Raw genomic sequence first — 21636 nt, 5'->3', positions numbered from 1 at the left:
TTCAGATGAGATATTAAATGTAAAAAGCCAAGCAAAGGTCCAGTGCCAGGCACAAAGTAGGTGCTCAGTAAATGCTGCTCTCATCCCAGCAGAGACCACACTTCCTGCTTCACTTAACTTCCTCCGACCTCTCTCAGTCTATCCCAACTGATTTTCTTTAGCTCTTTTAAAATTTAGGTATGGTTTATATACAGTGAAACGGACAAATCTTACATACACAGTTCAGTCATTTTTGAAAAATGCATACATTCCTGTAACCAGCACCTCGTTAACGTATAGAACATTTCTGTTACCCTAGAAAGTTCTGTTCTGACCCTCCCTCAGAAGCAGCTACTATTCTGTTTCAATCAACATAGACGAGTTTTCTTTAAATGTATTCATACAGCTGAGTTTATATACCTTCTTTTTGTTCCCGGTGTCTTTCTTTCAGCCCTGTTTCTGAGATTCAACCATGTTGTTATGGGATTTAGTGGTTCATTCCTTTTTATTGCTGAGTGGTACTCCATTGTATGCATATATCTCAGTTTGTTTATCTGTTCTCCTGTTGATGGACACCTGGGCTATTTCTGATTTGGGGCTATTTTGAACACAGGTCTAATGAGTCTTTCTGTGGACATATGTTTTCATTTTACTTGGATAAATCCCTAAGAGTGGAATTGCTAGGAAATGTAGTAAATATGTATTTAAATTTATAAAAAACTGCCATCTGTTTCCCATCAGCAGTATATGTAAGTTCTGGTCATTCTACATCCTCACCAACATTTGGTATTGTCAGTTTTTTCATTAAAATTATTCCTATTTGTGTGTGGTGGTATCTCATTGTAAATCTGGAGTTTCCTGATGACTAATGATGTTGAACACTTTTCATGTGCTTACTGACATATCTTTTGTAAACTAAGTGTTCAAGTCTATTATCCATTTTAAACATTGGGTATTTGCTTTTTTATTATTGAGTTTAGGAATCATTTACATATTCTGGATATAAGTTCCTTTTTTTTTTTTTTTATTACTGGTGTTCCTGGAACTTTATACTGCCACCACTCTCTCTGATTGTCATTGTCATGACAGCCCAAGTGGCTAACTATGGCTACTTGTGATACACATGATATTTGGACTTCAATTATTCCAATTATTGCTTACTTAAGGTCAATTCAACATACATGAAAGAGAGTTTTAAAACCCACATCATCTGCCAGTTGACACCATCCATGTCGCATTTATTCCATTTATCTTATGATCATTTGCTAAGAGAAACTGTCAGTTGCCAGGTGTCACTTCTGTGGCCAAAATCTGAATTTTTTATTTTTTATTTTTTTTTATTTAGGAATGTTAAAATATTTATTCAGAGATTAGGCATATATTGGGGGTCCTTTCCTAAAACCCAAACATGAAAACCCCCAAAGGAAAATTCCATATAGACTATGATTGCAAATGACTAATGCAATATAATTTAAGTAAAACATGGAAAATACATTGCCTTTTTAATAAAGATCTAAATTGTGTTCCTTTTTGAAGGTTTTGTTTTGTTCTGTTTTTGAATTTTATTTTATTTTTTTATACAGCAGGTTCTTATTAGTCATCCATTTTATACATATTAGTGTATACATGTCAATCCTAATCTCCCAATTCATCCCACCCCCACCCCCACCACTTTTCCCCCCTTGGTGTCCATACATTTGTTCTCTGCATCTGTGTCTCAATTTCTGCCCTACAAACCGGTTCATCTGTACCATTTTCTAGGTTCCACATATATGCGTTAATATACGATATTTGTTCTTCTCTTTCTGACTTACTTCACTCTGTATGACAGTCTCTAGATCCATCCACGTCTCTACAAATGAGCCAATTTTGTTCCTTTTTATGGCTGAGTAATATTCCATTGTATATATGTACCACATCTTCTTTATCCATTCATCTGTCGATGGGCATTTAGGTTGCTTCCATGTCCTGGCTATTGTAAATAGTGCTGCAGTGAACATTGGGGAGCATGTGTCTTTTTGAATTATGGTTTTCTCTGGGTATATGCCCAGTAGTGGGATTGCTGGGTCATATGGTAATTCTATTTTTAGTTTTTTAAGGAACCTCCACACTGCTCTCCATAGTGGCTGTATCAATTTACATTCTGACCAACAGTGCAAGAGGGTTCCCTTTTCTCCACACCCTCTCCAACATTTGTTGTTTGTAGATTTTCTGATGATGCCCATTCTAACTGGTGTGAGGTGACACCACATTGTAGTTTTGATTTGCATTTCTCTAATAATTAGTGATGTTGAGCAGCTTTTCATGTGCTTCTTGGCCATCTGTATGTCTCCTTTGGAGAAATGTCTGTTTAGGTCTTCTGCCCATTTTTGGATTGGGTTGTTTGTTTTTTTAATATTGAGCTGCATGAGCTTTTTCTATATTTTGGAGATTAATCCTTTGTCCATTGATTCGTTTGCAAATATTTTCTCCCATTCTGAGGGTTGTCTTTTCATCTTGTTTGTAGTTTCCTTTGCTTTGAAAAAGCTTTGAAGTTTCATTAGGTCCCATTTGTTTATTTTTGTTTTTATTTCCATTTCTCTAGGAGGTGGGTCAAAAAAGATCTTGCTGTGATTTATGTCAAAGAGTGTTCTTCCTATGTTTTCCTCTAAGAGTTTTATAGTGCCTGGTCTTGCATTTAGGTCTCTAATCCATTTTGAGTTTATTTTTGTGTATGGTGTTAGGGAGTGTTCTAATTTCATTCTTTTACATGTAGCTGTACAGTTTTCCCAGCACCACTTATTGAAGAGGCTGTCTTTTCTCCATTGTATATCCTTGCCTCCTTTGTCATAGATTAGTTGACCATAGCTGCGTGGGTTTATCTCTGGGCTTTCTATTCTTTTCCATTGATCTATATTTCTTTTTTTGTGCCAGTACCATACTGTCTTGATTACTGTAGCTTTGTAGTATGATCTGAAGTCAGGGAGTCTGATTCCTCCAGCTCCATTTTTTTCCCTCAAGACTGCTTTGGCTATTCGGGATCTTTTGTGTCTCCATACAAATTTTAAGATTTTTTGTTCTACTTCTGTAAAAAATGCCATTGGTAATTTGATAAGGATTGCATTAAATCTATAGATTGCTTTGGGTAGTATAGTCATTTTCACAATATTGATTCTTCCCATCCAAGAACATGGTATATCTCTCCATCTCTTTGTATCATCTTTAATTTCTTTCATCAGTGTCTTATAGTTTTCTGCATACAGGTCTTTTGTCTCCCTAGGTAGGTTTATTCCTAGGTATTTCATTCTTCCTGTTGCAGTGGTAAATGGGAGTGTTTCCTTAATTTCTCTTTCAGATTTTTCATCATGGGTGTATAGGAATGCCAGAGATTTCTGTGCATTAATTTTGTATCCTGCAACTTTACCACATTCATTGATTAGCTCTAGTAGTTTTCTGGTAGCATCTTTAGGATTCTCTATGTATAGTATCATGTCATTTGCAAACAGTGACAGTATTACTTCTTCTTTTCCAATTTGTATTCCTTTTATTTCTAGGACTTGTCTAGGACTTCCAAAACTATGTTGAATAATAGTGGTGAGAGTGGGCAACCTTTTCTGGTTCCTGATCTTAGAGGAAATGCTTTCAGTTTTTCACCATTGAGAATAATGTTTGCTGTGGGTTTGTTGTATATGGCCTTTATTATGTTGAGGTAAGTTCCCTGAATGCCCACTTTCTGGAGAGATTTTATCATAAATGGGTGTTGAATTTTGTCAAAAGCTTTTTCTGCATCTATTGAGATGATCATATGGTTTTTCTTCTTCAATTTGTTAATATGGTATATCACATTGATTGATTTGCATATGTTGAAGAATCCTTGTATCCCTGGGATAAATCCCACTTGATCATGGTGTATGATCCTTTGAATGTGTTGTTGGATTCTCTTTGCTAGTATTTTGTTGAGGATTTTTGCATCCATAATCATCAGTGATATTGGTCTGTAATTTTCTTTTTTTGTAGTATCTTTGTCTGGTTTTGGTATCAGGGTGATGGTGGCTTCTTAGAATGAATTTGGGAGTGTTCTTTCCTCTGCAAATTTTTGTAAGTCTTTGAGAAGGATAGGTGTTAGCTCTTTTCTGAATGTTTGATAGAATTCACCTGTGAAGCCATCTGGTCCTGGACTTTTGTTTGTTGAAATATTTTTAATCACAGTTTCAACTTCATTACTTGTGATTGGTCTGTTCATATTTTGTATTTCTCCCTGGTTCAGTCTTGGAAGGTTATACCTTTCTAAGAATTCGTCCATTTCTTCCAGGTTGTCCATTTTATTGGCATAGATTTGCTGGTAGTAGTCTCTTAGGATGCTTTGTATTTCTGTGGTGTCTGTTTTAACTTCTCCTTTTTCGTTTCTAATTTTATTGGTTTGAGTCCTCTCCCTCTTTTTCTTGATGAGTCTGGCTAATGGTTTATCAATTTTGTTTATCTTCTTCTCAAAGAACCAGCTCTTAGTTTTATTGATCTTTTCTGTTGTTTTCTTTGTTTCTATTTCATTTATTTCTGCTCTGATCTTTATGATTTCTTTCCTTCTGCTAACTTTGGATTTTGTTTGTTCTTTCTCTAGTTCCTTTAGATGTAAGGTTAGATTGTTTATTTGAGATTTTTCTTGTTTCTTTAGGTTGGCTTGTAGAGCTATAAACTTCCCTCTTAGAACTGCTTTTGCTGCATCCCATAGGTTTTGGATCGTCGTGTTTTCATTGTCATTTGTCTCTAGGTATTTTTTGATTTCCTCTTTGATTTCTTCAGTGATCTCTTGGTTATTTAGTAGCGTATTGTTTAGCCTCCACGTGTTTGTGTTTTTTACATTTTTTTCCCTGTAATTGATTTCTAATCTCATAGCGTTGTGGTCAGAAAAGATACTTGATATGATTTTAATTTTCTTAAATTTACCAAGGCTTGATTTGTGACCGAAGATGTGAGCTATCCTGGAGAATGTTTCGTGTGCACTTGGGAAGAAAGTGTAATCTGATGTTTTGGGGTGAAATGTCCTATAAATATCAATTAAATCTGTCTGGTCTATTGTGTCATTTAAAGCTTGTGTTTCCTTAGTAATTTTCTCTTTGGATGATCTCTCTGTGGGTGTAAGTGAAATGTTAAAGTCCCCCATTATTATTGTGTTACTGTCGGTTTCCTCTTTTATAGCTGTTAGCAGTTGCCTTATGTATTGAGGTGCTCCTATGTTGGGAGCATATATAATTGTTATATCTTTTTCTTGGATTGATCCCTTGATCATTATGTAGTGTCCTTCTCTGTCTCTTGCAATAGTCTTTATTTTAAAGTCTATTTTCTCTGATATGAGTATTGGTACTCCAGCTTTCTTTTGATTTCCATTTGCATGGAATATCTTTTTCCATCCCCTCACTTTCAGCCTGTGTGTGTCCCTCGGTCTGAAGTGGGTCTCTTGTAGATAGCATATATATGGGTCTTGTTTTTATATCCATTCAGTGAGTCTGTGTCTTTTGGTTGGAGCATTTAATCCATTGACGTTTAAGGTAATTATGGATATGTATGTTCCTATGACCATTTTCTTAATCGTTATGGGTTTGTTTTTGTAGGTCTTTCTGTCTTGTGTTTCCCACTTAGAGAAGTTCCTTTAGCATTTGTTGTAGAACTGGTTTGGTGGTGCTGAATTCTCTTAGCTTTTGCTTGTCTGTAAAGCTTTTGATTTCTCCATTGAATCTGAATGAGATCCTTGCTGAGTAGAGTAATCTCGGTTATAGGTTCTTTCCTTTCATCACTTTAAATATGTCATGTCACTCCCTTCTGGCTTGTAGAGTGTCTGCTGAGCAATCAGCTGTTAACCTTGTGGGAGTTCCCTTGTATGTTATTTGTCTTTTTTCCCTTGCTGCTTAGAGATGAGGGTCCATTTCTGGAATGTGGAATTGGAAATATATGCATGAACTCATTATTTTTTTTCTGTCTAAAAGCTGTATACTTCTTATCTCTGTCCACTGAATCAGTGACCCAGTAGCATTGAGTGTTTCTAGTGCTGAGACCATGGTCTCTAAATACCAGTCTCATTAAAAGAAACCAGGACTCCTTCGAGAGGTAGCTAATGCACAGTCTTAGGCAGGAATTCATAAGATGAGCTTGAGACATATTATCTTAGTAGAAGATAGGTCACTTTCAAGGGGCTCTCAGTGGCCAAAGATGGAACAAGTTTAGCTTAAAAATAATAGTGATTGAAATCAACTAAAATCTATAAAATATATTATTTAAAAATCTATTATATTCACATTGATGCTCCAAAGTGAAATGATCAGTTACCTTGGTAATTTCTAGCTTCCCCGACCCCCCTACCTCGGTCCCATTTGAGACTTGCAAACACTCCAAAATCATTGTTGTGAAAACTGGTAAATGATAACAAAGAAACATTTATCTAGCATCTACCTTGCCTTTCCTTTACAAACCATATTTTATGATAACAAAATAAGTTGATAAAGGAAGGTTCTTTATAGAAGAAAAGCAGATGAAAAAATATAGAAGGAATGACAGAATTTGAAAATTCCATATTGCCATGTCTAATGAAATAATACAACTGGACATTGGTCATTATTAGATAACATTTGATGGGGAAGTTTATACTGGATGAGTTAGGCTAACAACCCGTGAACCCATGGGTCAATTTCAACATCATTAAGAGTAGAACAATCAGACAGTATATCCTTCCAGATATAATGCAACAGGATATACAGAGTACCCAGCTCCAAGTATTATTGCCAAAATAATCAAACCTGAATTAAATTGAGTCTCTAGGTCTAATTACCAGTTTACAGGAAATGCATGGATATAAGAACAACCCAACAAGAACATCTACAGGAAAAATATTCTCTATTCTCCAACAAATAAATGGCTGAAAAATTGCAGGTGGGGAAGAGGACTGTTAGAGGTTGAAGGAGACTTAAGATCTGCGGCCAAATGGAATGTGTGGACCTGCTTTGTATCTTGAGTCAAACAAATGAACTGTAAAAAAAAGACAGTTTTGTGACAGTTGAGTTTTGAATGCAGATGGTATATTGAGTATGTTAAGAAGTGGGTTAATTGTATTAGGTGGTAATGGCGTTGTGGTTATGTTTTAAAAAAAATAGTATTTGTGAGACTTACAGAAGCAGTTACAGTAGAAATAAGATGATATCTAGAATTTGCTTTAAAATACTAGAAAAAATGTAGATGGGGATAATTAAACAATATTGGCAAACTATTGATAATTATGAAAGAGGGTGATAGGGATTCATTTTACTGAAATTTCTCATGACTTTCTTTGTTTTCATAATAAAATGTTTAAACAAGAAAAACTTGTATTTTCATCTGAAGTGAAAGTTCTGTCTATGAAGAGCACTGACTATATGGCTGAGCTAGGCCATGTAACATCATATTAATGGGCTTTGCTGGCATTTTCACTGTTATGAAGAAATATTTATGTCATACTTCATTTCTAATCTCCTATGAGCACCTTCCCTGACAACAGGTGACTTCCGAGTGTAATGTCAGAGCTTGGTGTTTGTTGCCTGTTTTTTCACAGGCTGGAAAGGCTTGCCAGCCCAGCATGGATTTGATTGCATTCATTGTTTGTGCTTCTTGCTTGAAGCCTGAATAAAGATCAGGAAGAGCACAGTTGTTCATCAGCTGTTTCGTCTGAATCATGCAGTGTGTAGATGGGTATCCAGGGGTCTACCTCCTCCTTCTGAAGGGCCATGTCCTTCTCTGCTGTTCACATAGCTGGTCCCTTGCACCTCTGACCATCAGCATGATGTGTCACAAAGTAATCATGAACTCCCTAAAAGAGAACATCTTCTCTTGCAGCATGTGTTTGCCACATACTATGTTTTAAAGCCCTTCTACCCTACCTGCAGCTCACAAACGCCAAGTGCTGATTCATAGCGTGCACTTGAGTGATGCATGCTAACTCAGAAGAGAATGCCTGTCGGTGTAATGCATGTGTCCTAATAATTGCTTTTCTTTACTATGTGTCATTGATGATTTGTGCTATCAAACCTTGTCACTTGATAGAGAAATTTTGCTAATAATTCATTCGACTTTCCCTTCAAGTATATTTATTTTCAGCTTTGTGGCTTATACCAGTTTTTGCTGCAAGGATTACAACTTTGAATGATGCTCTGTAATTTTGGTTTCTCTCTGTCTTTAGTGACAAAATTAATTGCTTTTGTAGTCTAATTACTTTGCATTTGTCTAGGAACACTAGATTGGTTTACTGGAAATGACAGTGTGCAGTGTCTGGGAAGGGTATCAAAGCTCGGATGGCTGTGCCTGGCAGAGTTTCCATCCAATTGTCCTGAGAACTAGGGACCAATGGATTGCAAGTCCAATAAATAAGTGGATTGCAGGTCCAGCTTACAACACATGTCCTACTTCCTTACCATATTTTTTCCCCCATCTGCTTGTGTAAAATATTTATATTTGAAGATTCACTTTTTTCTAAAACATTGAGATCTGTTCATACTAAAGGACCCCCTTACCGTTTCGGTTTATAACATTTCATGTTGTCTTTTCACCACGTTTACATCTGAATCATTTTGGGAATTCAAAATGTAATGCTGTGTTACAATAATAATAAAAATGCCAACTTAAATGTATTGGTCATAACAAGCTACATCAAAGTGAAAGTTGATGAAGATCAACCACACTGTGAATATGAGGTCTGCAGAAACAGACCTGGCAATTTCTCAATTTCACATTGCTTAAAATCATTATCGTACATTTTGGAATGCATGTGAAAAAAATCACTTCATTTCTTTAGCCTCTTGAAGTGACCCAATTACTTGTCCATCCTTGATAGATCCCCAGTTCACTTGTGGTCCCTGAGCCACCCCATGAAGAACTGTACCTTTAAACAGAACCTGGGGACAGGATGTTTGCATACAGCACTATGCAGTGTCAGGGAGTCTTCCATCCCTGGAAGCCTGTCCATGTAGGATAGTGTTTCTCAAAGTGTAATTTGGGGAACCCTTCCATCAGAATCAGCGGGAGAGCTTTTTAACAAGTATATTCCTAGGCCTCATTCCAGGCTCCTGAGCAGACTCTCTGGGCGTGTGGCCTGGGAACCTGCATTTTAGAAACCTTTCCCAAGTGTACCTGGTACAAATACAGTTGAAGGACTGCTTAGAGTTTATGCAACATAGACTATGTATGCCTGCTCTGCTGGGTTTACGTGACACGTTATTTTTATATTTTATGATGAATGTTTTACCCTTCTCCTATTTTACCCCCAGGACTGGTCCATCATGTCTGTAAGCTGTTCACTGAAACTGCCACACTGTGCTTGGATGTGGACAATAAAAACAACAACGAGATGGCAGCTGCCCTGCTGTTTTCCCTGCTTGATATTTTGCACAGCATGCTGACCTATACCTCTGGGGTCGTACGACTGGCTCTGCAGGTAGAGGACCTCTTTCTCCACATCTTGAACAACCCTGTGCCACGTCCCACTTCCCTTTCCTTCTCTTTTCTCTCATCATCCTTGAATGTGTCTTTATTTTTGGAAAAGAACATATGATTCTATAGGGAGAGAATACCATATTTATTAGCCATCTTTGGGTGACCAGTGTCAAGGACAGGTAATTTGAACACAAAATCTGAAAGGAAAGCAGGAGAGGCCCAAGCAAAGAATTGGTGAGTACTCATTAGGGAACTGCTGGCGACCCAGAGATCATTTGGACTGTGAGGTTGGCCAAGCAGTGTGTAGTCTTTCCTGTCCAGAGATGGCACTCCAGCCCACACCCAACAGGATGGATTAGCTAGCGAGCAGCAGCAGATTGAGATTTTAGGTGCGCATACACACGCACACATAATGTGTTTGTATGTGCATAGATACACACACATACATATACATGCATATGCAACACATAAACCCTCACACTTGCTTTCCCTTATGACTGATAATGTGGAATTGCAAGATGGTTTTTTGTTTTTTAATATCTTTATTGGAGTATAATTGCTTTACAATGGTGTGTTACTTTCTGCTCTATTACAGAGTGAATCATCTATACGTATACATATATCCCCATATCCCCTCCCTCTTGCATCTCCCTCCCACCCTCCCTATCCCACCCCTCTAGGTGGGCACAAAGCACTGAGCTGATCTCCCTGTGCTACGCGGCTGCTTCCCACTAGCTAGCTATTTTATTTATTTTACATTTGGTAGTGTATATATGTCTGTGCCACTCTCTCACTTCGTCCCAGCTTACCCTTCCACCTCCCCGTGTCCTCAAGTCTATTAACTACGTCTGCATCTTTATTCCTGTTCTGCCCCTAGGTTCTTCAGAACCTTTTTTGTTTCTTTTTTTTTAAGATTCCATATATATGTGTTAGCATACAGTATTAGTTTTTCTCTTTCTGACTTACTTCACTCTGTGTGACAGTCTCTAGCTCCATCCACCTCACTACAACTAACTCAATTTCGTTTCTTTTTATGGCTGTAATATTCCATTGCATATATGTGCCACATCTTCTTTATCCATTCATCTGTCGATGGACACTTAGGTTACTTCCATGTCCTGGCTATTGTAAATAGAGCTGCAATGAACATTGTGGTACATGACTCCTTTTGGAATTATGGTTTTCTCAGGGTATATGCCCAGTAGTGGGATTGCTGGGTCGTATGATAGTTCTATGTTTATTTTTTTAAGGAACCTCCATACTGTTCTCCATAGTGGCTGTATCAATTGACATTCCCACCAACAATGCAAGAGGGTTCCCTTTTCTCCACACCCTCTCCAGCCAGCATTTATTGTTTGTAGATTTTTTAAAATAAATTTATTTATTTATTTTTGGTTGTGTTGGGTTTTTTTGCTGTGTACAAGCTTTCTTTAGTTGTGGTGAGTGGAGGCTACTCTTCGTTGCGGTGCGCAGGCTTCTCATTGTCATGGCTTCTCGTTGTGGAGCACGGGCTCTAGGCGCGCAGGCTTCAGTAGTTGTGGCACGTGTGCTCAGTAGTTGTGGCTTGCGGGCTCTAGAGCTCAGGCTCAGTAGTTGTGGCGCACAGGCTTAGTTGCTCCGCGGCATGTGGGATCTTCCCAGGCCAAGGCTCGAACCGACGTCCCTGGCATTGGCAGGCAGATTCTTAACCACTGCGCCACCAGGGAAGCCCTGTTCGTAGATTTTTTGATGATGGCGATTCTGACCAGTGTGAGGTGATTTTGATTTGCTTTTCTCTAATGACAGTGATGTTGAGCATCCTTTCATGTGTTTGTTGGCAAAATGTCTTTGGAGAAATGTCTGTTTAGGTCTTCTGCCCATTTTGGGATTGGGTTGTTCGTTTTTTTGATATTGAGCTGCATGAGCTGCTTGTATATTTTGGAGATTAATCCTTTGTTAGTTGCTTCATTTGCAAATATTTTCTTCCATTCTGAGGGCTGTCTTTTTGTCTTGTTTATGGTTTCCTTTGCTGTGCAAAAGCTTTTAGGTTTCATTAGGTCCCATTTGTTTATTTTTGTTTTTATTTCCATTTCTTTAGGAGGTGGGTCAAAAAGGATCTTGCTGTGATTTATGTCATAGAGTGTTCTGCCTATGTTTTCCTCTAAGAGTTTTATAGAGTCTGGCCTTACATTTAGGTCTTTAATCAATTTTGAGTTTATTTTTGTGTATGGTGTTAGGAAGTGTTCTAATTTCATTCTTTTACATGTAGCTGTCCAGTTTTCCCAGTACCATTTATTGAAGAGGCTGTCTTTTCTCCATTGTATATTCTTGCCTCCTTTATCAAAGATAAGGTGACCATATGTACGTGGGTTTATCTCTGGGGTTTCTCTCCTGTTCCGTTGGTCTATATTTCTGTTTTTGTGCCACTACCATACTGTCTTGATTACTGTAGCTTTGAGCTGGAGCATCCGGCCCCCTGCAACATGGTTTTGAGGGCTAGAGATGTATTGGGTTGGCCAAAAAGTTCCTTCGGTTTTAAAGTAAAAATAAAAGACACATTTTTCATTTGCACCAAGAACTTTATTGAACAACATATTCACCCTTATTTGTTCCACTGCCTTCTGCCATTATCAGGCAACTTCATAATTCCATTTTTCCAAAACTTTTAATCTTTTTGAGCAAATAACTGTTCCAGGTGCCTTTTACAGTCTTCCAGGGAATGGAAATTTTTTCCATTAAGAGAATTTTGTAAAGACCTAAATAAATGGAAATCCGAAGGTGCAATGTCTGGTAAATATGGCGGATGAATCAGAACTTCCCACCCAAGCTATAACAGTTTTTCCCTGGTCATCATAGAAACATGCGGTGTTGCATTATCTTGATGGAAGCTTATGTGTTTTCTGTTGACTAATTCTGGACACTTTTCACTGAGTGCTGCTTTCAGTTGGCCTAATTGGGGCAGTACTTGTTGGAATTAATAGTTTGGTTTTCTGGAAGGAGCTCATAATAGAAGACTCCCTTCTGATCCCACCATATACACATCACCTTCTTTGGAAGAAGACCAGCCTTTGGTGTGGTTGGTGATGGTTCATTTCACTTGCCCCACAGTCTCTTCCATTCCACATTATTGGGCAGTGTCCACTTTTTATCACCCATCACAATTTGTTTAAAAAACAAAACATTTTCATTACATTTCAATGGAGAATCGCATGCAGAAATACTGTCAGGAAGGTTTTTTTCCCCTTAACTTATGTGGAACCCAAACATCAAAGCAATGAACATAACCAAGTTGGTGCAAATGATTTTCAGCGCTTGATTTGGATATTTTGAGTATGTCGGCTATGTCCCATATGGTATAATGTTGATTGTTCTCAGTTAATGTCTCAGTTTGATCGCTCTCAATTTCAACTGGTCTACCCGACCGCGGAGCGTTGGCCAGTGAGAAATCTCCAGCATGAAACTTGGAAAACCACTTTTGACACGTTTGATCAGTCACAGCATCTGCTCCATACACTGCACAAATCTTTTTTTTTAGGTTTTAGTTGTGTTTTTACCTTTCTTGAAATAATAAAGCATAATATGCTGAAAGTGTTGCTTTTTTTCTTCCATCTTCAATATTAAAATGGCTACACAAAAATCCACCAATTTTGATAAGTTTTTTTTTAAATGCATAGCTGATATGACAGCTGTCACTAACAAAATTGTTTCAAATGAAGTTAAAGACAACTAAGTGCCACTAGGGCCATCTTATGGAAAAACTGAATGAATCTTTTGGCCACCCCAATATTTAGTGGCTATAGAAAAGTCAGGTAGCCCCAGACTGTAACCTGGCATCGTGCTCTGAGGAAGGAAGGGCATGTGAGTTCACTGAGTAGTACTTTCTGTGTTAGGTACCACCACATGCTTATCTCCTTTCATGTTTTCTCTAAAGAATTAATTCAGCTGATACTTAGATCATGGGATAGCACACAGCCAATATGAATTCACTGTTATATTTAGAATCCCAGTAAAATTGCAAGAGATGTGTATCATTGGTAGCATCCTGGCTTAGATAGATGCAGAAGTTGATGTTGAAAGCAGACTGTTCTGATACCTTGCCAAGAGTCACAGTAGCAGAGCCAAGTATGAATCCCTAGACCCTGGTTTAGTCTCTGTTATTCATCATTATCTTTTACCCGCAATTAAGGTGGTGAAGTATGTAGCTTGTCTCGTGTGTTTTAATAAATAATTCCAAGATCCCCTCAACCAAGATGATAGTTAGTCAATAAGTTTTAACCCAAAATTGTAAAGCCAGTAGATGAAAATGGCCTTTGGACTACCTCGCTGTTTTTATTTGCTCATATTCTAAATGACCAGTAAAGCTTGGCTAAGTACTTATGGAATCCTGAATTATGGATTTCTCTTAGTCTTCCCTCTCTTTTCTAATAAGTGTCTCTTCAGAGAGCATTGTTTCTTTTTCTTAAAATTGTTATTGGAGTATAGTTGATTTACATTGTTGTGTTGGTTTCTGCTATACAGCAAAATGAATCAGTTATACATACATATAGGTCCACTCTTTTTTAGATTCTTTTCCCATGTAGGTCATTACAGAGTATTGGGTAGAGTTCCCTGTGCTATACAGCTGGTCCTTTTAAGTTATCGAGAGCATTGTTTCTTATTTCAGTTTCCACAGTGGTAGCTTTATGTAATTCTTCAAGGTGTAGTTGATAGTTACTCTCACAAGATGCTTTGATGATATCAATCTATAAAAGATTGTGTAGGTTGTGGATAAAAAGGATCAGAAGTCTAAAAATTCTTTAAATTCCAGAACGTAGAAATCCTCTTTTATTTCAAGTGATCAGGTAGGGTGTTTAAAAGGAAACTCCTTAGTACAAAATATTTTCTAATTCTTTTTTTCAATTTGTTAGTGTACCAATAGATCACTGCTTTTTATTCTTTCATTTTTTTCAGCACCACTTTGTATTTTACTGCGGTCATCTTTCTAAATCTTTCCCTATAATATCTGCCAAGTATTGCTTTTTGACCTTGATGACTGACTTTGATCTACATGATACCTGGTGTCAGTCTGAAAGAGGTAGAGTCCTTGAGACTGAATTAGGGAAAAGGTTGGGGAAAGAAATGGAGTGGGCACCAACGACACATCCTTCTAGAACACGGAGCTGTAAGTTCTTTCTAAAGCATAAGTCACCTCTTCCATTTGTCTGCACACCTGGGATTCTTCTGCATTCAAAGCCCATGTCTGCTTTTAACAGGAACCTCTTGAAAGTAGAACAGCTGAGTGTTGCCAGTGTTTAAAATGGTAATAGTGCTTAGATTTATGAAGCACTTTTCTTTTTCAGGGAGGAGAGGGATATGATGCAGGAATGTGTACTGGGAAGGTAAGGAGTAGGGGAGGGAGGTGTCAGAATCTCTGCTAGGAGTCCAGTCCCTATCCCCAACCTACCTTGTGAGTTTGTGTGTGAAAGATGTGGAAGCAGAGACAAATAGATGCTCAGGACTCACTGGTGTGGTGGGAGCACCTGGGCCTTGCAGGCTGGAACACCTTGGATTTGAATCCCAGCCACGTCACTTTTACCTGTGAGGTGCTGGGCACGTTACTTGACCTGTCTGAGTATCAGTTTCCTTGTCTGTAAAGTAGACATGCTAACTACTCAGCAGGGGACTTAAATGAGAGAATACAAGATATGTAAATATGATGTGCCTTAAGTATACCTGGCCCAGGGAAGGTAAGCAATAACTGGTTGCTGTATTATTAATAGCAACAAGAAGAAAGGTGCTCACCTCCCCTTCCTGTTTACAGAGGGCTCCTGGGGGCCATGATTTCTTCTTTTCTGTGTCCTGGCACATGGGAGGGCCCTCAGTTCATATTTATGGAGTGAACTAACTCCTAACAGGCTTACGAGATATAAATTTATGGTTTTATTTTGCATTTGTGAGCCTAGCCCAGGGCTTGGCACCTGTGATTTTGGCAGGAATCAAGAGAAGAAGGGTGTTAAGTGTCAGGGAGCTTCATTTTGGTAAGACCGTCAATACCCAAATAGTGGAGCAAATCATTACCTTAATACACTGAGATGCCTCACCACTGCAGAGTGAACAGGGGCGGGGGATGTTACCAAGTATGGGGGCTAGGGAAAGAAAATATTCAATATTAAAATCCAGGTCACCTGACTTCCCAATCTGGGCCTCGTCTCTCACTTCTGGAGTGATGGGGGGCAGCTTGATACATTAATCTGGTAGTAGGATGTTTTAACTGCTGTTGGTCGGCAGGTGTGTTGGCATTGCCTGGAAGACTGAAATGTGGCCACTGAGTCTTCTTTGATCTCACACTCCCATGAAGGCTGTCAGGGTAGGGGCTGCAGTCTCTATTTCAGTATCTCTTGGAGTTACCAGTTCGACTCCTCCAGGCTTTCCCCTTATTGTTGTCCCCCATGAGCTACCCTATCTGGTGGCTGAGTGCAAGTGAGATTTGTCTGCTGTAGTCCATGGTCCTCATCGTTTCTCTCCTGCCCTTGAAAACTTTGATGACATCTCATTATCTACATATCATTTTCTAACTCCTTGGTCAAGGCCTCGTATGATCAGCCCCAGGGTGGTTTTCCAGCCTCATCCGCCAGCCCTTGTGCAGCCCGTGCTCACGCCAAACAGTCCCCTTGGCATTTTCCACATGGATCCTGTGCTTTATCACCCGCGGCCTTTCCTCACGTGATTCCAGCACCTGAAACACTTGCTGTCCACGTCATTCCCTGCAGACCTCGTCCCCACCATCCAAACGGTGAAGTTGTGTCACCTTTTTCTGCTCCCGCCCCAGCTCCTCTACTCCCTCCTCCACTGTGGCAGTTTTCACACTCTGCCTTCAGTGCAGTTATTTGAAAGCTTGCCATTCTTCTTCTTCTATTTTTAAATTTTATTGCAGTGTAGTTGATTTACAGTGTTGTGTTAATTTCTGCTGTACAGCAAAGTGACTCAGTTATGCATATGTATACTTTTTCATGTTCTTTTCCATTATGGTTTGTCACAGGATATCGAACATAGTTCCCTATGCTATACAGTAGGACCTTGTTGTTTATCCCTTCTATGTATAATAGTTTGCATCTGCTAATCCCAAACTCCCAATCCATCCTCCCTCCCCCACCCCACTCCTCCCCCCTTGGCAACCACCAGTCTGTTTTCTATGTTTGTAAGTCTGTTTTATAGATAAGTTCATTTGTGTTGTGTTTTACATTCCACATATAAGTGCTATCATATGGTATTTGTCTTTCTCTTTCTGACTTACTTTGCATAGTATGATCACCTCTAGATCCATCCATGTTTCCAGAAATGGAATTATTTCATTTTTTTTAACGGCTGAGTAGTATTTCATTGTATATAGGTGCCATATCTTCTTTATCCATTCATCTGTCGATGGACATTTAGGCTGTTTCCATGTCTTGGCTATTGTGAATAGTGCTGCTATGAACATAGGGATGCATGTATCTCTTTGAATTAGAGTTTTGTCTGGATACGTGCCCAGGAGTGATATTGCTGGATCATATGGCAACTCTGTTTTTAGTTTTTTGAGGAACCTTCATACTGTTTTCCATAGTAAAGCATGCCATTCTTTTAATGAAACCGTGAGGTTCTACAGAGTGGGGACTGAGTCGTATCATCTGTGCATGGCAAGCGTGTGGGTGATGGTGTCTGGGGAGCACACCGAGTGTTGAATTGAATTGTCTAGGCCACACCATTGCAGGTTGTGCTCTGTTGTGCTTAAACCTGCTTAGGACGTTGGCAGCAACTGCCTGAGGAATTGACTCTTGTTCACTACAGGTACCGTACCTCTGTGTTTATGTAACAAACCTCTGTTGAGGACCTGCCCCCTGTGCACTAGATTCATGTAGCAACGGTAGATGTAATAGAGTTATATTCTTCCTGGCCTTTCTTCTTGTGCCAAGAAGTTAGCTGTGTCCCTTTATCTCATTTTGGGTAATGCTGTAATGCCACTTAATATCACATATGGCTCATAAGTTGACATGCCCGTGTTTTACATGTTTACAGCTATTAAATTTATATTTGTACCTAGAGTTCTCGTCTGAGATCCGTACTTGATATATTCAGTAGCTTCCTAAACATGACCACTAGAATGCCCCACAGTCCCCTCAAATTCAGCATGTCTAAAGCGGAGCTCAGGATTCACCTCCCAAACCATCCTCCTGCCAGCAAGCCCTGCCCCTCTCATCCTGCTGTGCAAACTAGAAACCTGGGGGTCATTCTTAAAATTCCCCTTTTTCATATTCCTCATCTAATTTGTCACCAAATAATTGAGGTTTTGCCTCACGCGCTACTGCTAGCACCCAGCTCAAGCTGCCCTGTCCTCTTGCCCAGGCTGTAACAGCTATAGGAGAGCCAAGAACCATGGATGGCCAGGACTGGGGTTGGTTACCAGCCAGCAAGGACTGGGGCAGTGAGTTGTGGAAAGGGATCAGTGGGACAGAGGCAAAGGCAGAGGACTGGACAGGGAGGACCGTGGCAACATCACGGCAGAGGTGGGTCTTCTTGCTGTGGAAGGAGCCCCTTACAGAATGCACACATAAGGCATCTGGGAATTGAAAGGCTGACTCTGGAGAGTGTGCCTTTGGGGAGCTGGAGAGACCCTGAGAGAGGCTGGCCAGGCCCCTGTATTCGTTGCTCGGCCACCCACACGTGATCCCCTTGGCGCACAGAGTTTCTGCTGTGGGCTTGGATTTTTGTGAGGAGAGTTGAATTTCATATGCATTCCTGATGTGCACCTTCCTCTTGTGCAAGCTATAGCATTCCCTTTCTGGAACCTTGGCATCTTTATAAGGAGGTGGTACCCGAATACTGGCGGGCAGGGTCAGGATGTTTCTTGGTGACAATAACAGATGACTGTAGACCTTGGAGGGTCTGGAGGCCCACTGGATATCCTGGTGGGAGGAGTCCCACAGTGTGTGCTTGTGCTTGTAGCCATGTCTCCTTGCTTATGTATGTTTGGAAAGGAAGCAGTGGCCCCATGCCCCTCCCTGCCTAGGTGCTGGTTTGCAAGACGGCCTTATTTTTCCCAAGAGACAGTCGGTCTACTCTAAAGGATAACATGTTAATATGCAAAGGCCGATATCCCACCTCACATGGTGCTTCAGAAGGCAGGATCAACAGCCGAACTTCAAAAAGGTTCAGACCTAGGGTAATGCTACGCGTTTGTTTTCTGGGAGGAAATTTCACCTCTCTAATAGAGGCCAGGGGTTGAGGTAGGGATAGGGGAGGGGAGAGGTGAGAGGAAACTCCTAGCTACCAATTATTGTTGTCCCCCTTGGCTGCAGAGAGGTGCAAGCTGTTAAAAGGCAGGTGTCTGATTTTCCACAACATCCTTTTTTTTTTTTTTCCTTTTGAACGAAGGAAAACGGGCCACCTAAATTCTCTCCATAGGCCCTAAGGCAGAAGGAATCTTGGCATTTATGAGAGGGGCCCCAGAGTCCAGGTTAGTGACCTAAGGTGGGGCAGCCTGCTTTAAAAAGGCTCTGGCAAAGGTCATTACCTAAAAGTAGTTTTGTTCTGAGTGAAATTAAAAACAGAGAGGGTGTATGCGAATGAAATGTGTATGTACTATAGCAAATACAATAAATAATCAGTGCCTTCTCTCAGTATAAAATTACTCATCTCTATGATAGAAATCTTCTCTGAAATGAGGCAATTCTATAAACCTTCTGGGAAAGACACACTTAAAGTTAAAGCCATTCATTTCTCAATTCTTACTTCCATTGTGTACTTCCTAAGCAATGTAGACCTGTATCTGAAGCTTCTTCATGCGGTGGTCCAAAGCCTGTTCATTCGATAAATATTCTAGATGTTATTTGAGCAGGTGTGTGCATATAGAGAAGGAAAGCACAGCAGAATGCATTTGGTCTGCATAATATAATGTGTATGTATAACAGTGCCCAGAAGAGGTGAGCATGTGTGATTTGGAGTCATTTAGCCTGGATTCATCCTCCAGCTTTGTCACCCATTGGCTGTGGGACTTTAGGCAAACTACTCAACCTCTCTGAACTTTAGTTTTCTCCCCTGAAAAATGGGGATAACTGCACCTCGTCTCAGGATGGTTGGGAAGATAAAGTGCTTTACCACCCGCAGTGTGTGAACATCAATATCATCCCTCCAATGACAGCCCTGGTTATTGCTTTATCTGTGGTCCACCCAGATCCCCCTCTGTGGCCTGAGCTGGTGGCAGTGTGTGTACTCTGTCACGTGATTACTGAGCATAACTTCTCTTCAGGGGCCTGAGGTCAAATGCTTCCTCTGTGCCGTCATCTGTTGGGACTGGGCGGACCTGTCTCCTACGGCCAAACTGACTAATCTCCAAGACCCCCTTCCCCTCTCCTCCCCCTGTTCAGGCACAGAAGTCCGGCTCTGGAGGGAGCACTCAGGCCGCAGAAGACCTACTGCTGCTCGGCAAGCCTCTGACAGACCTTATCAGCCTGCTCATCCCGCTGGTAAGAGCTCACACACCTGCTTGTGTGTCTCTCAGGTCGTTGCAGAGGGTGAAGTGATTTTATTTGAATTTCATGATGTCTTGAGTTGCTATGCTATTTTGATTCCTTTCAAAACTAGAACCAAAAGAAATTTCAGAAGATTATTTAGCCTGGAAATACTAAATTTCTACTTTAATATGCTGTCTCTAATCATTCATTTAAGTGGATATTTAAGTAAGGCAGAGGCTCAAATTCTTCTTAACGGATGTGAGGTAAAAAAAAAAAAAAAGCAAAATCAAGAAATGAATTCCAAGAAGGAAGAAGAAATCCATTGTGGGCGTCAGTTCTCTTTCCAAAAGATATTTTAGGGTTACTTGGCATGCAGGACTACCCTGAAATGCAGAAGCACAGACAGAGCTAGAACATATCCACCACAGTCTCCATAGAAATAGAATGAAATAAGTGAAATTACACGAAAACAGATGAGACTGCACAAGACTACTGAGTATGTGAAAAGAACCCAGTGGAGACTTGGAGTTTGGACCAACTGAACCTCATTGTAGTTTTGACTTGCATTTCCCTGATAATTAGCAATATTGAGCATCTTTTCATGTGCCTGTTGGCTATCTGTATGTCTTCTTTGGAGAAATGTCTTTTTAGGTCTGCCGCCCATTTTTTGATTGGGTTGTTTGTTTTTTGTGTTATTGAGTTGTATGAGCTGTTTGTATATTTTGGAAATATGCAGGACATAGATGGGGCTCCAGTGAACAGAGGGAAGACTAACCAAATCATGCACTCTTTAAGGACATATAAATGACCAAAACATCCCCATTAAATATAACTGATGCAATATATGATATGTAGGATAATACTTATATTAATAGTATATAAGATTTAAACAATAAAAAAAAGCTTAAAGGCAGTTGAAGAATCTATTTCAGGTAAACTTCTAGGACACTCTATTTCACATATGTATCTTATAGACAGGGTTTTGGTGCTTGCCACATTCTGAGATTTGTTTTAATAGTTGAATTTATTCCAATTAGATTTATTCTTAAACTTATCTTTCGTCTTAATTTTATTGTCTTATTGTATATTTTCTTTCTAAATGTTTTCCTCTATTAGACGTAAGGTTTAATGCAAAACAAAAAACCTTTATCAGGACAAAGAGAAGGACTCTACAATGGTAAGGAATAAAATCCACAGGAAGATACAATAACTATGAACCTTTTTGTGTCAAATATCAGAGCATAGAACTATGAAAACAGGGAGGGACCTAAATATACAGGGAAGGACCAAAACACAGGGGAAAAAAAGTACAGTACTATCAAGAGATTTAACCTGTCTCTCTCATTGCTTGACGACTCAGGTGAATGAAAATGATGATGTAGAGCAGGGTTTGACAAACGAAGGCATGTGGACTAACTCTGGCCCACTGCCTCTTTTTGTAAGTAAAGTTTTATTGAATACAGCCACACAGACAATTATCTACGGCTGCTTTTGCATCTTGACGGTAGAGTTGAGGAGTTACAACAGGGACTCTGTAGCCCACAAGCCTGTGTTGTTTACTATCTGGCTCTTTACAGAAAACGTTTGTTGACCCCTGGTATAGAGGATATGAAAACTTTAGTAAGATTAATCTAATAGAAGTATATCCGTCTCTCTACCCTGAAAATAGAGACTGTACCTTCTTTTCAATTTTCTGGAAATACTTTAAAAAGTTCACCGTGCGTTAGGTTAAAAGAATATCAATAAATTCTAATAAGTAGGAATTGTATAGACCACATTG

General features: G+C 39.5%; 1 protein-coding gene across 5 annotated transcripts in view; it reads left to right on the top strand.

Annotated features, from left to right (window-relative positions):
* The window catches only part of ULK4 (unc-51 like kinase 4), a 549109-nt gene that overhangs the window by 374665 nt on the left and 152808 nt on the right, over window positions 1-21636 (top strand). For all 5 annotated transcript variants that reach the window (XM_082638146.1, XM_082638145.1, XM_082638142.1 and 2 more), the window contains 2 exons: window positions 9243-9409; window positions 19770-19868. In XM_082638146.1, the coding sequence (XP_082494272.1) occupies window positions 9243-9409; window positions 19770-19868 (266 nt within the window). The remainder of the gene's footprint in view (window positions 1-9242; window positions 9410-19769; window positions 19869-21636) is intronic.

This window comes from Mesoplodon mirus, assembly GCF_964341445.2.
Source record: "Mesoplodon mirus genome assembly, chromosome: 12".
Taxonomy (NCBI): Eukaryota; Metazoa; Chordata; class Mammalia; order Artiodactyla; family Ziphiidae; genus Mesoplodon; species Mesoplodon mirus.
The sequence above is the reverse complement of the archived record's forward strand: the minus strand, read 5'-3'. Positions and strand labels throughout refer to the sequence as shown.